Source organism: Chlorocebus sabaeus, chromosome 5 (assembly GCF_047675955.1).
Source record: "Chlorocebus sabaeus isolate Y175 chromosome 5, mChlSab1.0.hap1, whole genome shotgun sequence".
Taxonomy (NCBI): Eukaryota; Metazoa; Chordata; class Mammalia; order Primates; family Cercopithecidae; genus Chlorocebus; species Chlorocebus sabaeus.
Window position 1 is genome coordinate 64,975,268 of NC_132908.1, and position 13,292 is coordinate 64,988,559.

At 44.7% G+C, this 13,292-nt stretch overlaps 1 protein-coding gene across 10 annotated transcripts in view; it reads left to right on the plus strand.

The window, feature by feature from the left end:
* DUS2 (dihydrouridine synthase 2) overlaps positions 1 to 13,292 on the plus strand; it is a 57,876-nt gene that overhangs the window by 19,011 nt on the left and 25,573 nt on the right. For all 10 annotated transcript variants that reach the window (XM_007993887.3, XM_073015502.1, XM_073015501.1 and 7 more), the window contains 3 exons: positions 7,783 to 7,828; positions 11,773 to 11,864; positions 12,694 to 12,737. In XM_007993887.3, the coding sequence (XP_007992078.1) occupies positions 7,783 to 7,828; positions 11,773 to 11,864; positions 12,694 to 12,737 (182 nt within the window). The remainder of the gene's footprint in view (positions 1 to 7,782; positions 7,829 to 11,772; positions 11,865 to 12,693; positions 12,738 to 13,292) is intronic.

The window sequence follows — 13,292 nt, forward strand, 5'->3', positions numbered from 1 at the left end:
ACAAAAATTAGCTGGGCGTGGTGGTGCACGTCTGTAATCCCAGCTACTCGGGAGGCTGAGAATTGCTTGAACCCGTGAGGCACAGGTTGCAGTGAGCCGAGATCACAGCATTGCACTCCAGCTCTGGGTGTCAGAGCAAGACTGTGTCTCAGGAAAAAAAAAAAAAAAAGGTGCTGGGATTACAAGTGTGAGCCACCGTGCCTGGCCCACTTACTGTTTTTCCGATGGTAGCCATCCTAATGGGTATGAGGTGATACTTCATTGTGGTTTATTTCTCTGATTAGTGATGGTTAGTGATGGTGAATATATTTTTATATGCTTTTTTGGCCATTTGTATGTCATATTCACCCAGAATAGGGAATTTTTAAAAAACAAAAAAAATTAAAAATTATTTATTTACAAAGAAATAATTTCTTTCTTTCTTTTTTTTTTTTTGAAACGGAGTCTTTCTCTATTGCCCGGGCAGGAGTGCAGTGGCATCATCTCAGCTCACTGCAACCTCCATCTCCCGGGTTCAAGCAATTCTCCTGCCTCGGCCTCCCAAGGAGCTGGGACCCCACGCCTGCTTAATTTAGGTATTTTTGGTAGAGACAGGGTTTTGGCATGTTGGCCGGACTTGTATTGCGCTCCTGGCCTCAAGTGATCCTCCTGCCTTGGCCTCACAAAGTGCTGGGATTACAGGCTTGAGCCACTGCACCGGGTCTGAGGTCTTGTAAAAAATCAATTAAGCATGGATGTTTTGATTTATGTCTGGGCTCTCATTTCTGTTTTGCTGGTCTGTATGTCTACCTGTATGCCAGTACCACAGCCTTTTTTTTTTCTTTCTTCTTACTGGTGAATTGAGGACACAACACAGTCTTGATTATTGTAGCTTGGTAGATTTTAAGATCAGGAAGTATACATTCTCCAACTTTGTTCTTCTCTTTCAAGATTGTTTTGTCTAATCTGGGTTTTTTGCATTGCTATATGAATTTTAGGATCAGCTGGTCAATTTCTGCCAGAAAGGCAGCTGGGATTTTGATAGAGTTTGCATTGAATCTGTAGATTAGTTTAGGGATTATTGCTGTCATAACAATATTTAGTATTCCAATCCATGAACATGAGATGTCTTTATTTAGGTATTCTTTAATTAATTAATTAATTTTTTTTTTTGAGATGAGGTCTCACTGTTACTCAGACTGAAGTTCGGTGGCATGATCTCAGCTCACTGCAACCTCTGCCTCCTGGGCTCAAGCCATCCTCCTGCCTCAGCCTCCTGAGTAGATGGGACTATAGCCATGCACCACCCCACATGGCTAATTTTTGTATATTTTTGTAGAACTGGGGTTTTCACCATGTGGCCCATGCTGGTCTCGAACTCCTAATCTCAAAGTGATCTGCCTGCCTAGGCCTCCCAAAGTGCTGGGATTAAAAGCATGAGCCACTGGGCTGGGTCACGTCTTCTTCAATTTCTTTCAACAGTGTTTCATAGTTTTCAGTATGTGAGTCTTATACTTCTTTTTTTGAATTATTTCTTATGTGTTTTATTTTTATTTATTTTTTATTTTTTGAGACAGAGTCCCACTCAGTTGCTCAGGTTGGAGTGCAGTGGCGCAATCTTGGCTCACCGCAACCTCCGCCTCCTGGGCTCAGGCCATTCTCCTGCCTCAGCCTCCCGAGTAGCTGGGATTACAGGTGCCCGCCACCATGCCCGGGTAATATTTATGTTTTTAATAGAAACAGGGCTTCACCATGTTGGCCAGGCTGATCTTAAACTCCTGACCTCAGGCAGTCTGCCTACCTCGGCCTCCCAAAGTGCTGGGAATATAGGTGTGAGCCACTGTGCCCAGCCGTTTTATTCTTTTAGCTGTTATTACAAATGGAATTTCTTAATTTCAGTTTTGGATTGTTCATTATATAAAATATAATTGATTTTTGTGTATTGATCTTGTGTCCTTGACCTTGCTGAACTTGTTTATTAGCATGTATTTTCTTTTTCTGTCTCTCTGTGTCTCTAGTGTGTGTATGGGTGGGGGAAACTTCCATAGGCTTTCTATATACAAAATCACATTGGCCCGGCGTGGTGGCTCACACCTGTAATCCCAGCACTTTGGGAAGCTGAGGTGGGTGGATCACCTGTGGTTGGGAGTTTGAGACCAGCCTGGCCAACATGATGAAACCCCGTCTCTACTAAAAAAAAATACAAAAAATTAGCCAGGCATGGTGGTGGACGCCTGTAATCCCAGCTACTAGGGAGACTGAGGCAGGAGAATCGCTTGAATCCAGGAGGCAGAGGTTGCAGTGAGCCGAGATCGTGCCACTGCACTCCAGCCTAGGCAACAAGCACGAAACTCCGTCTTTAAAAAAAAGCAAGAAAAAGATCACATCATCTGCAAATATAGTTTTACTTTTTCCTTTCTAATATGAATGCCTTTTATTTTATTTTATTTTTCTGCTTAATTTTCCTGGCTGGAACTTTCTTTTCTTTTTTTTTTTTGAGACGGAATTTTGCTCTTGCTGCCCGGGCCGTGGACTGGAGTGCAATGGCATGATCTCGGCTCACTGCAGCCTCCGCCTCCTGGGTTCAAGTGATTCTCTTGCCTCAGATTCCCGAGTAGCTGGGATTACAGGCATGCACCACTATGCTCAGCTAATTTTTGTTTTTTTAGTAGATACGGAGTTTCACCATGTTAGTCAGGCTGGTCTTGAACTCCTGAGCTCAGGTGATCCACTGCCTTGGCCTCTCAAAGTGCTGGGATTACAGGCATGAACCACTGTGCCCGGCCTGGAACTTTCAATATAATGTAGATTATAAGTGACAAGAGTAGATATACTTGTTTAGTTCCTGTTCTTAGGGGGAAAGCTTTGTTTTTCATCATTTAATATGTTGTTAGTTGTGGGTTTTTCATAGATGCCTTTAGCAAGTAAAGAAAGTTTTTTTCTATTCCTAGTTTGTTGAGTGTTTTTATCATGAAAGGGTGTTGGATTTTGTCAGAAAATTTTTGTGTTTATTGAGAAGATCATGTGGTTTTTGCTTTTTATTCCATTGATATGGTGCATTATATCAGTTGATTTTTGGGTTTTACACCAACCAGGGGTAAATCCTACTTGGTCATGGTATAGAATCTTTTTATGTGTTGCTGGACTTGGCTTGCTAGTATTTTGTTATGGATTTTTTGTTTTTGGTCTTTATGAGAAATATTGATTATTATATTTCTTTTCTTGTGATGCCTTTGGTTTTGGTACCAGGGAAATGTTGGCCTCAATTAATGAGTTTGAAAGTGTCAGCTGGGTGCAGTGGCTCACACCCGTAATTCCAGCACTTTGGGAGGCGAAGGTGGGTGGATCACGAGGTCAGGAATTCGAGAACAGCCTGGCCAACGTGGTGAAACCCTGACTGTACTAAAAATACAAGAAAAGATTAGCTGGGCGTGGTAGTGCACACCTGTAATCCCAGATACTTCGGAGGCTGAGGCAGGAGAATTTTTTGATTCTGGGAGGCAGAGATTGCAGTGAGCTGAGATTGAGCCACTGCACCCCAGCCTGGGTGACAGAGTGAGACTCTGTTTCAAAAAAAAGAAAGTGTTACCTCTTTTTCTGTTATTTAGAAGAGTTTGTGAAGGATTGGTCCTTTAATCATTTGGTAGAATTTACCAGTAAGGCATTTGGTCCTGAGCTTTTCTTTGTGGGAAACTTTATTTTAAAAAATTTTTTTGAAATGGAGTCTCACTTTGTTGCCCAGCAGGCGGGAGTTCAGTGGTGTGATCTTGTCTTACTGCAACCTCCGCCTCCCAAGTTCACGTGATTTTCCTGCCTCAGCCTCCTGAGTAGCTGGGATTACAGGTGCCCACCACCACACCTGGCTGATTTTTGTATTTTTAGTAGAGACGGGGTTTCATCATGTTGGCCAGGCTGGTCTTGAACTCCTGACCTCAGGTGATCCGCCCTCCTTGGCCTCCTGAAGTGCTAGGATTACAGGTGTGAGCCACAGTCCCTGGCCTGGGAAACTTTTTAATTTTAAAATTTACTCTTATTTTCAAAATTTTAGATTCAGGGGTGTATATGAGGACTTGTTACAAGGGCACCTTGTGTGATGCTGGAGCTTTGGGCTTCTATTGATCCTGTCACCCAGATAGTGAACATAATACCCAATAGGATGTTTTTCATCGCTTGCCCCCTCTCTGCTTCCTGCCTTCCGAAGTCTCCAGTATCTGTTGTTCCCATCTTTATGTTCGTGTGTACCCAATGCTTAGCTCCCGCTTATAAGTGAGAACATATGTTATTTGGGTTTGTTTCTGTATTAATTTGCTTAGGATAATGGTCGCCAGCTGCATCTATATTGCTGTAAAGTACATGATTTCATTCATTTTTTTTTTTTTTTTGAAACGGAGTCTCCCTCTGTTGCCCAGGCTGGAGTGCAGTGGCATAATTTCAGCTCACTGTAGCCTCCGCCTCCCGGGTTCAAGCAATTCTGCTGTCTCAGCCTCCCTAGTAGCTGGGATTACAGGCCCGTGCCACCACGCTCGGCTAATTTTTGTTGGCATAAGCCAACTGTGCCCAGCCTTAATTTCTTGTTTTAGGTCTGTTCCCATTTTTTATTTCTTCAGTCAGATTCAGTAGTGTGTGTCCATTTCATGTAGGTTATCTAATTTTTTGGCATACAATGGTTTATATTATTTCCTTATAATCCTTTTTATGTCTTTAAGATCAGAAGTAATGTTTTCTCTCTCATTCTGATTTTATTTATTCATTTTTTTTGAGATGGGGTCTTGCTCTGTTGCCAGGCTGGAGTGCAGTGGCGCCATCTCGGCTCACTACAACCTCCGCCTCCTGGGTTCAAGCGATTCTCCTGCCTTAGCCTCCCAAGTAGCTGGGATTACAGGCACATGCCACCACACCCAGCTAATTTTTGTATTTTTAGTAGAGATGGGGTTTCACCATGTTGGCCAGGCTGGCCTTGAACTCCTGACCTCATGATCCGCCCACCTCAGCCTCCCAAAGTGATGGGATTACAGGCGTGAGCCACCGAGCCTGGCCTCTCTCATTCTGATTTTAATAATTTGAGTCTCCTCTCTTTTTTTCCACTGGTAGTCTAGCTAAGAGTTTGTCAGTTTTGTAGATATTCTCAAATAACAAAGTATTTTTGTTGTTGTTGTTGTTGTTGTTTTTTCGCGAGATGGAGTCTTGCTCTGTCGCCCAGGCTGGAGTGCAGTGGCGCGATCTCAGCTCACTGCAACCTCTGCCTCCCAGGTTCAAGCAATTCTCCTGCCTCAGCCTCCTGAGTAGCTGGGATTACTACCATGGCCAGCTAATTTTCATATTTTAGTAGAGATGGGTTTTCACCATGTTGGCCAGGGTGGTCTTGAACTCCTGACCTCAAGTGAGCTGCCTGCCTCGGCCTCCCAGAGTGCTGGGATTAGACATGAGCCACCGTGCCCAGTGTGTTTTTTTTTGAAGACAGGTGTTGTCGGCCAGGCGTGGTGGCTTAAGCCTGTAATCCCAGTACTTTGGGAGGCCGAGACGGGAGGATCACGAGGTCAGAAGATCGAGACCATCCTGGCTAACACGGTCTCTACTAAAAAAAATAACAAAAAACTAGCCAGGCGAGGTGGCGGGCACCTGTAGTCCCAGCTACTCAGGAGGCTGAGGCAGGAGAATGGCGTAAACCCGGGAGGCGGAGCTTGCAGTGAGCTGAGATCCGGCCACTGCACTCTAGCCCGGGCGACAGAGCGAGACTCTGTCTCAAAAAAAAAAAAAAAAAAAGACAGGTGTCTCTCTGTTGGCCAGGGTAGTATGCAGTGGCACAATGACAGCTCACTGCAACCTTGACCATCTGGGCTTAAGCGATTCTCCTGCCTCAGCATCCCATGTTGCTGGGACCACAGGCACATGCCACCACGCCCAGCTGTTTTAAAAATTTTTTGTAGAGACAAGGTCTCACTTTGTTGCCCAGGCTGGTCTTGAACTCCTGAGCTCAAGCAATCCTCCTGCTTCAGTTTTCTAAAGCGTAGGGATTACAGACGTGAGCCATCATGTCTGGCCAGAGTTTGTTGTTGTTTGTTTGCTTAGTGACTATTCTGAACTAATTTTGTAAGGCCTGTGTTCTTTGCCATGTGTGGCCTATAAAGTTCTCCTGGGTTAGCTTATTTGTTAGCTAATGTTTGGACAGAGATTTCTGTAAATACTTGGAACCAATAAACTTCCCAATCTTTGATGTGATACATGTCTTACTTTTTCCTGTTCCACTCCCTACCAAAGCTCAGTTTGGCTACTGAATTTATTTTTATAAGCACAGGCCATTCAGTTCTTCCTACTTGTCCACTTGCCTTGTTGCCTGTCCCTGCAACTAGGATCACTGGCTACCAGGGCTCTGAGTTGGGCTCTGCCCATCCCTTGGGATGCCACACTGATTTTTGGGGGTTGGATGTCAACCATGTCCGAACTGCTTGGTTGTGGTGATTTGTTTGTTCAGGCCTAGTGGGCATCAGATATTCGATGACCTGAATACTGCATGGAGAGAATGGCCACAGAAACACCTAGAGCATTTCTTAACCTGATAGTGGGTATGCTGGGGTAAGTCCCATGGATACTATGGGGATTCTTTCGCCATTGTCCCTAGGTACTCCCATGAGTGAGTAGGAGGTCATTGTGCCCACCTGGCTGGGGTTGTGACCTGCTGGGGCTCACAGGGAGTCAGCGTGGGGGTTAGTACTAGGAGTGAGTGCCTCTTCTTTTCTTTTCTGGACCCCCAGAATCCATGGCCATGAACTTCTGGGCAGTGTGACAGGTGTGTGCTGAGATTATGATGGAGCAAAGCAGAACAGTCTTGTCTCCAATTAAGAATTAGAGAATCTCAGTCCTCCAGCAGATAGGAGATTTTCCTCCATTTTTGTGATGTGATTTTGAAGAAACCCCCCTTTTTCTTTCTTTCGTGAATCTGTTTGAGTATCTCCAGAGTTGAGCACCTCACCTTTTTCTTTTCTTTTTTTTTTTTTTTGAGACGGAGTCTTGCTCTGTCGCCCAGGCTGGAGTGCAGTGGCCAGATCTCAGCTCACTGCAAGCTCCGCCTCCTGGATTCAGGCCATTCTCCTGCCTCAGCCTCCCGAGTAGCTGGGACTACAGGCGCCCGCCACCACGCCCAGCTAGTTTTTTTGTATTTTTTAGTAGAGACGGGGTTTCACCGTGTTAGCCAGGATGGTCTCGATCTCCTGACCTCGTGATCCGCCCGTCTCGGCCTCCCAAAGTGCTGGGATTACAGGCTTGAGCCACCGCGCCCGGCCCCTCACCTTTTTCATTTCCACATAGTGTGACCCATGTTGGATAGAGGTTTTAGACTTTTCTTTCCTGTGTTCATCTCAGATCTTCCTCCCTTTGCTTCTATTCACTGGTTCCAGTTTTGTTCTTGGATGTTTCTTAGGAGCCCTTCAATGCCTGCCCTTTGCTTAGGGATAGGTGGGATATTCTTTGATGGGGTGAACTTCTGCTGAGACCAGTAGGTGAGAAAAATTTCCAGGTGACTACATCCTGGATGATTATCGTCTTTCTGGCTAAGTGGTTCATTCATTCTAGGCTCCAAACATCTCCAAGTTTCCTGGGAAGAGCAGCTAATTTAGGGTAGCTCACTCTGGCTCCTGCTTGCCATACTTGGGTGGGGAGGATAGCACTACATGTCCCAAAAGCTGTGGTTTATTGTTGGTAGTAGGGCGACTGGCCAAGCGATCCTCATTGGGTGTGTGATGAAAATCCTTCATGCCCAGAGCCTACATGTTCAGGACTGACAAGTGTCCTCTGATTCCTCTGCAGGAGCTGATCGACCTCAAGATGATTCAGTGCAAGAGAGTTGTCAATGGTGAGTACAGATCTGGCTTCAGACTTATGCATGTGCCCTGCTGGGCTCAAGCAGCACTGCCACTGCCCTTGCCTGGGGTGAAAGTGTCTTGCCTGGCTTCATTGAGTAATTTTGTAGATCAGATGCTCCCTTGAGAGCAGTCACTGATCTCCAAAAGCCATGACAAAAAGCCTGATGTGAAATGGGCTAAGAGTGCCTTTCACTCACAGGCTTGCTGGCATAGAAATCACCATGTATCATAGCATAGGAGGAACTCTAGGAACTTTGGAGTCAGGATGGCTTTAGCATTGGCCCTGGCTTGGCCACTTGCTAGGTGTGTGACCTTGGGCAGGCCATATGACCTCTGTCTGCCTCAGTTACTTTATCTGTAAAATGAAATCATAGTCTTCGCTTTACCGAAATCATAGGGTTGGAGTGAGGACCAAATAAGATAAGGAACATGTAAGTGCTGTGGACACCCTGTGCTCTGTGCAAATATGATTGTGATGAATTGTAGTTTTGCTGATACTTTATTGATGAGGCTGATTCTGTTTTGATTAGAGTTGTGGTATATTCCTTGAGGTTTTTGATACATATGTATATGCTCGTGAAATCCTTTTTTTTTTTTTTTTTTGAGATGGGATCTCCCTCTATTGCCTAGGCTGGAGTGCAATGGCACAGTCTTGGTTCACTGCAACCTCTGCCTCCCAGGTTCAAGCAATTCTCCTGCCTCAGCCTCCCAAGTTGCTGGGATTACAGGGGCATGCCACCACACCCAGCTAATTTTTGTATTTTTATCAGAGAAGGGGTTTCACCATGGTGGCCAGGCTGGTCTTGAACTCCTGACCTCATGATCCGCCTGCCTTGGCCTCCCAAAGTGCTGGGATTACAGGTGTGAGCTGCCACACCTGGCTGAATTGTTTTAAATGTATATATTTTTTTCTATGTGATAAAAAATTCAATATTACAGATCTGTATAACCTAGAAAATGAAAATCCTCCATAATCCTCTACCTAAAGAGGTAATCAGAAAGAGAAATAATGTATGTTTTTCTATACATATAGTAAATAATGTGTGTGTACAAAATATGACATGTTTATCCCTCTTCTAGGTCAAAGAAAAAATGTATCTGTATCTATATCTATATCATCTATCTCTCCACCCCATGAGATCATATAACACATGTTGTTTTGCCATTTGCTTATCTACTAGGGCATTTGCCCATGTCAGTACCTAGGGGCAACTATGTCAGAATTGATTTTACCAGAGCCTTAACAGGGGTTCCCAGTGTTTTGCTGTTATAAACAGAGTTGCATTATAAACACACAAAGATTTTGTGGTTCTTCTCTCACACATCTTACTGCCAGTCATGAGCTGTCTCTGTCAGTGATCACTTTGATTACCTCTCTCAACATGTCACGCCTTTACCCCACCCTAAAAACCTTCTCATCTGTTTAGTGCTGGGATGATAATAACACCGTCCATGTATGGAAATGCTTTAAGTGCGTCAAAGATCTCATTTATTTCTAAAGACAGCCTTTGAGGTAGGCATATTCTCCCATCTGCCATGTTCAGTCTTTTTCATGTCTAGTGATCTTTGAAAGGTAATAATGGTCGCAACTATTTGTGGAGCTTCTTTAGGAAGCTGACAGATAAAATACAGTTGCTTCTCATTATGCACAGTTGTTGTTTCTGTAAAGTTGCTTTAAACATCAGATGAGCAGATGCTGAACCACTGACCCTGGGGGAAACAAAGGTTTAGGTTTGTGCAAACCTCTGGTCATACTTTCATCAACTCGTCAGTCCATAACTTTTATATATGTTTCTTTGTTTTTGTTTGGTTTCTTTTTTGTGACCAGGTCTCACTCTATTGCCCTGGCTGGAGTGTAGTGGTGTGAGCATAGATCACCGCAGCCTCAAACTCCTGGGCTCAAATGATCATCCTGCCTCAGCCTTCCAAGTAGCTAGGACTTAAGGTGCACACCTTCATGCCCAGCCAATTTTTAAATTTTTTGTAGAGATGGGGTTCTTGCTGTGTTCCCCAGCTGGTCTCAAACTCCTGGCCTCAAGTGATCCCCCTGCCTCAGCCTCCCAAAATACTGGGATTACAGGACTGAGTCATCACACCAGCCACGTGTTTCTGTTTAAAGGCATATTATTTAGTATATACCATTGATTCGCTAACATTGAACTCCCTAACATGGGTAATTGTGCTATAATTTCAGGCCTAAACAAAGCTTATTCAAGATGTATATTTTCTCCGTAAGGCCCATGACAGTCTTCTTGTGCTTAGGAACATTAGACAGCATTTCAACAGTATGGTTGGGACCATTTTATTTTATTTTTTTTGAGATGCAGTCTCACTCTCTAGTCCAAACTAGAGTGCAGTGGTGCGATCTTGGCTCACTGCAGCTCCGCCTTCCCAGCTCAAGAGATACTTGTGCCTCAGCCTTCCAAGTAATTGGGACTACAGGTATGCACCACCACACCCAGCTAATTTTTTTTGTGTGTGTTTCAGTAGAGACTGAGTTTCACCATGTTGCCCAGGGTGGTTTCGAACTCCCTGACCTCAGGTAACCCACCTGCCTTGGCCTCCCAAAGTGCTGGGATTACAGGTGTGAGCCACCGCACCTGGCCACTTGGGACCATTTTAAACAGTGAGATCACCAACAAAAAGCATAAACATGCAGAAATGTGGCATGAAATATACCACAAAAGGGATACTTGTTGACAGTATGAGAGCTGAAGGGAGAAGACAGAGCATCACCTTGTTTGACCTCAGCTGGGAACATGCACAACGGGCAACTCAAAACTTTCACCACTCTGTTTCTGTCGTTGGATGACCATGAAAACATCACAAGTATTGATTTTGGGGTCACGAATAAATGTTAGCAAATAGGCACATTTGCAAATATGCAACTATGAATAGTATAGGAGACTGATTGTTATATAGTAACCTTCCACTCGCAGCACCTGTCTCACTGTAAGTAAATAGTAAATTTGCTGAACTTCAGAGTGATGTTTTCTGGGAAAATTTGGGCCAAAACTGAAACAGACAAACTTTTTTTTTTTGAGACAGAGCTTCCCTCTGTTGCTCAGGCTGGAGTGCAGTGGCACAATCTCAGCTCACTGCAACCTCTGCCTCCCAGGTTCAAGCGATTCTCCTGCCTCAGCCTCTTGAGTAGCTGGTATTACAGGCACCCTCCACCATACCCAGCAATTTTTTGTATTTTTAGTAGAGATGGGGTTTTGCCATGTTGGCTAGGCTGGTCTTGAACTCCTAACCTCACGTGATTCACCTGCCTTGGCCTCCCAAAGTGCTGGGATTACAGGCGTGAGCTACTGCTACGTATGTACATTTTGTTTCAACTTTTTTTTTCCCCCAAGACGGAGTCTTGCTCTGTCCCCCAGGCTGGAGTGCAATGGCGCAATCTTGGCTCACTGCAGCCTCTGCCTCCCGGGTTCAAGATTCTCCTGCCTTAGCCTTCCGAGTAGCTGGGATTACAGGCACGCCCTACCATGTCCGGCTTATTTTTGTATTCTTAGTAGAGACGGGGTTTCACCATGTTGGCCAGGCTGGTCTCGAACTCTTGACCTCATGATCCGCCTGCCTCGGGCTCCCAAAGTGCTGGGATTACAGGTGTGAGCCATCATACCCGGCGCTGTTTTAACATTTTAAACACAGCAAAATGTTAACCACCATTCAGAAAAAGTGCATTAAACACAAACATGCAGTTGAACAAGTAATTGCAAAACGAACAACCATCACCCAGGTCAGGAAATAGACCATTCTCATCATCACAGAAGCCTCCCATGTGCATAGTTATTTTTGGTAAGAATGGTATACATTTAGGATCTCTTTCCCCTCCAAACTTATACTCTGGCCGTGTTTTCTTCCAGGACTTAGGCTAGGGTTGAATTTGCATCTTCATTGAGTGACGCTATGTGTTTGTGTTTTTTTGCAGAGGTGCTCAGCACAGTGGACTTTGTCGCCCCTGATGATCGAGTTGTCTTCCGCACCTGTGAAAGAGAGCAGAACAGGGTGGTCTTCCAGATGGTGAGAGACGCCATTACTGCATACCCTCCTGAGTCTCACCATCCCCTGGGATTTCCCAACTTATGCCCTGTGCCAGGCCAGTGTTGAATACCTGGGGTACATTGCACAACGATGGCTTCCTGAAGATCCGCTTTAATGTTTTCCAAAGAGCCAGTCATGAGTAATTACACTATTGGAGACGGTTTATGGAAATCAAACTATCACAGTCTTGTATGCCTCTAGTCTCAAATTTAATTTACTTACTTGTAGGAATTGTCTGTTTGGCATGATTTCTCTATTGTTTTAATCCCTAGCATTGATTACTCAGATCATAGTCTTTGTTTTTATGTAGTGTATATATATTTCTCATAGAAAGAAATTAGGGTTTTTCAAGAGTAGTTAAGATTTGTATTTGAGTTGTGATGACTCTATGGTGCTCTTCTGTCACTTTGGGAATTTCTTGGTACTTTTTCAGAAGCATCCTGAATGATGTTTAGGTTTCTAAAAAATTGATAACAATGGGTAACCATGTGATAAAGCAAATCTAGCAAAATGTTAATTGTAGAATCTAAATGGTGAGTGTTTGAATGGTCACTATAAAATGTTTTCAAGTTTTTTATATGTTTGGGTGTCATCATAGTATTGATAACATTTTCTCAACCTTCCAAGTCCACCTTTTTCTGCTGGCAGCAAGCTAGTCTAGTGGGCTGGCTGTTTAAGAGAAAGCCAGCCTCACTCTGTTATTGGTGTGTGGGGTGTGTGTGTGTATGTGTGTGCTGCATGGGTGTGTTTGTCAGTGCATGTGTATCTGTATCAGGGCAGTGGTTGATGCAGCCTCTTGTGTTCCCAGGGGACTTCAGACGCAGAGCGAGCCCTTGCTGTGGCCAGGCTTGTGTAAGTTCTTCCTCCGTCTTTAGCACTGCCTTTGCCTCTCCTTTGAGCTGTGAGGGTTTAATGTCCTGGTGACTTTGGAGTTGACCCACCCTTCTGCCTCCTAGCCCATTACCTTCTGTTTCCAGGTTAATAGTGTCTGGTTTCCAGCCAGGCACGGTGACTCACGCCTGTAATCCCAGCACTTTGGGAGGCCGAGGCAGGTGGATCATGAGGTCAAGAGATCGAGACCATCCTGGCCAACATGGTGAAACCCTGTCTCTACTAAAATTACAAAAATTAGCCGGGTGTGGTGGTACACACCTGTAGTCCCAGCTGCTCACGAGGCTGAGGCAGGAGAATCTCTTGAACCCGGGAGGCAGAGGTTGCAGCGAGCTGAGATTGCACCACTGCACTCCAGCCTGGTGACAGAGCAAGACTCCGTCTTAAAAAAAAAAAAAGAGTGTCTGGTTTCCTTCTGTTTGTGGCATCCAAGGGCTGGCCTGGGACTCATGTGTACCCTCAGTGGCCTAGATCTCAGAGATCCTCTATGCGTATTGTGGGGAGCTGTTTTTTTGT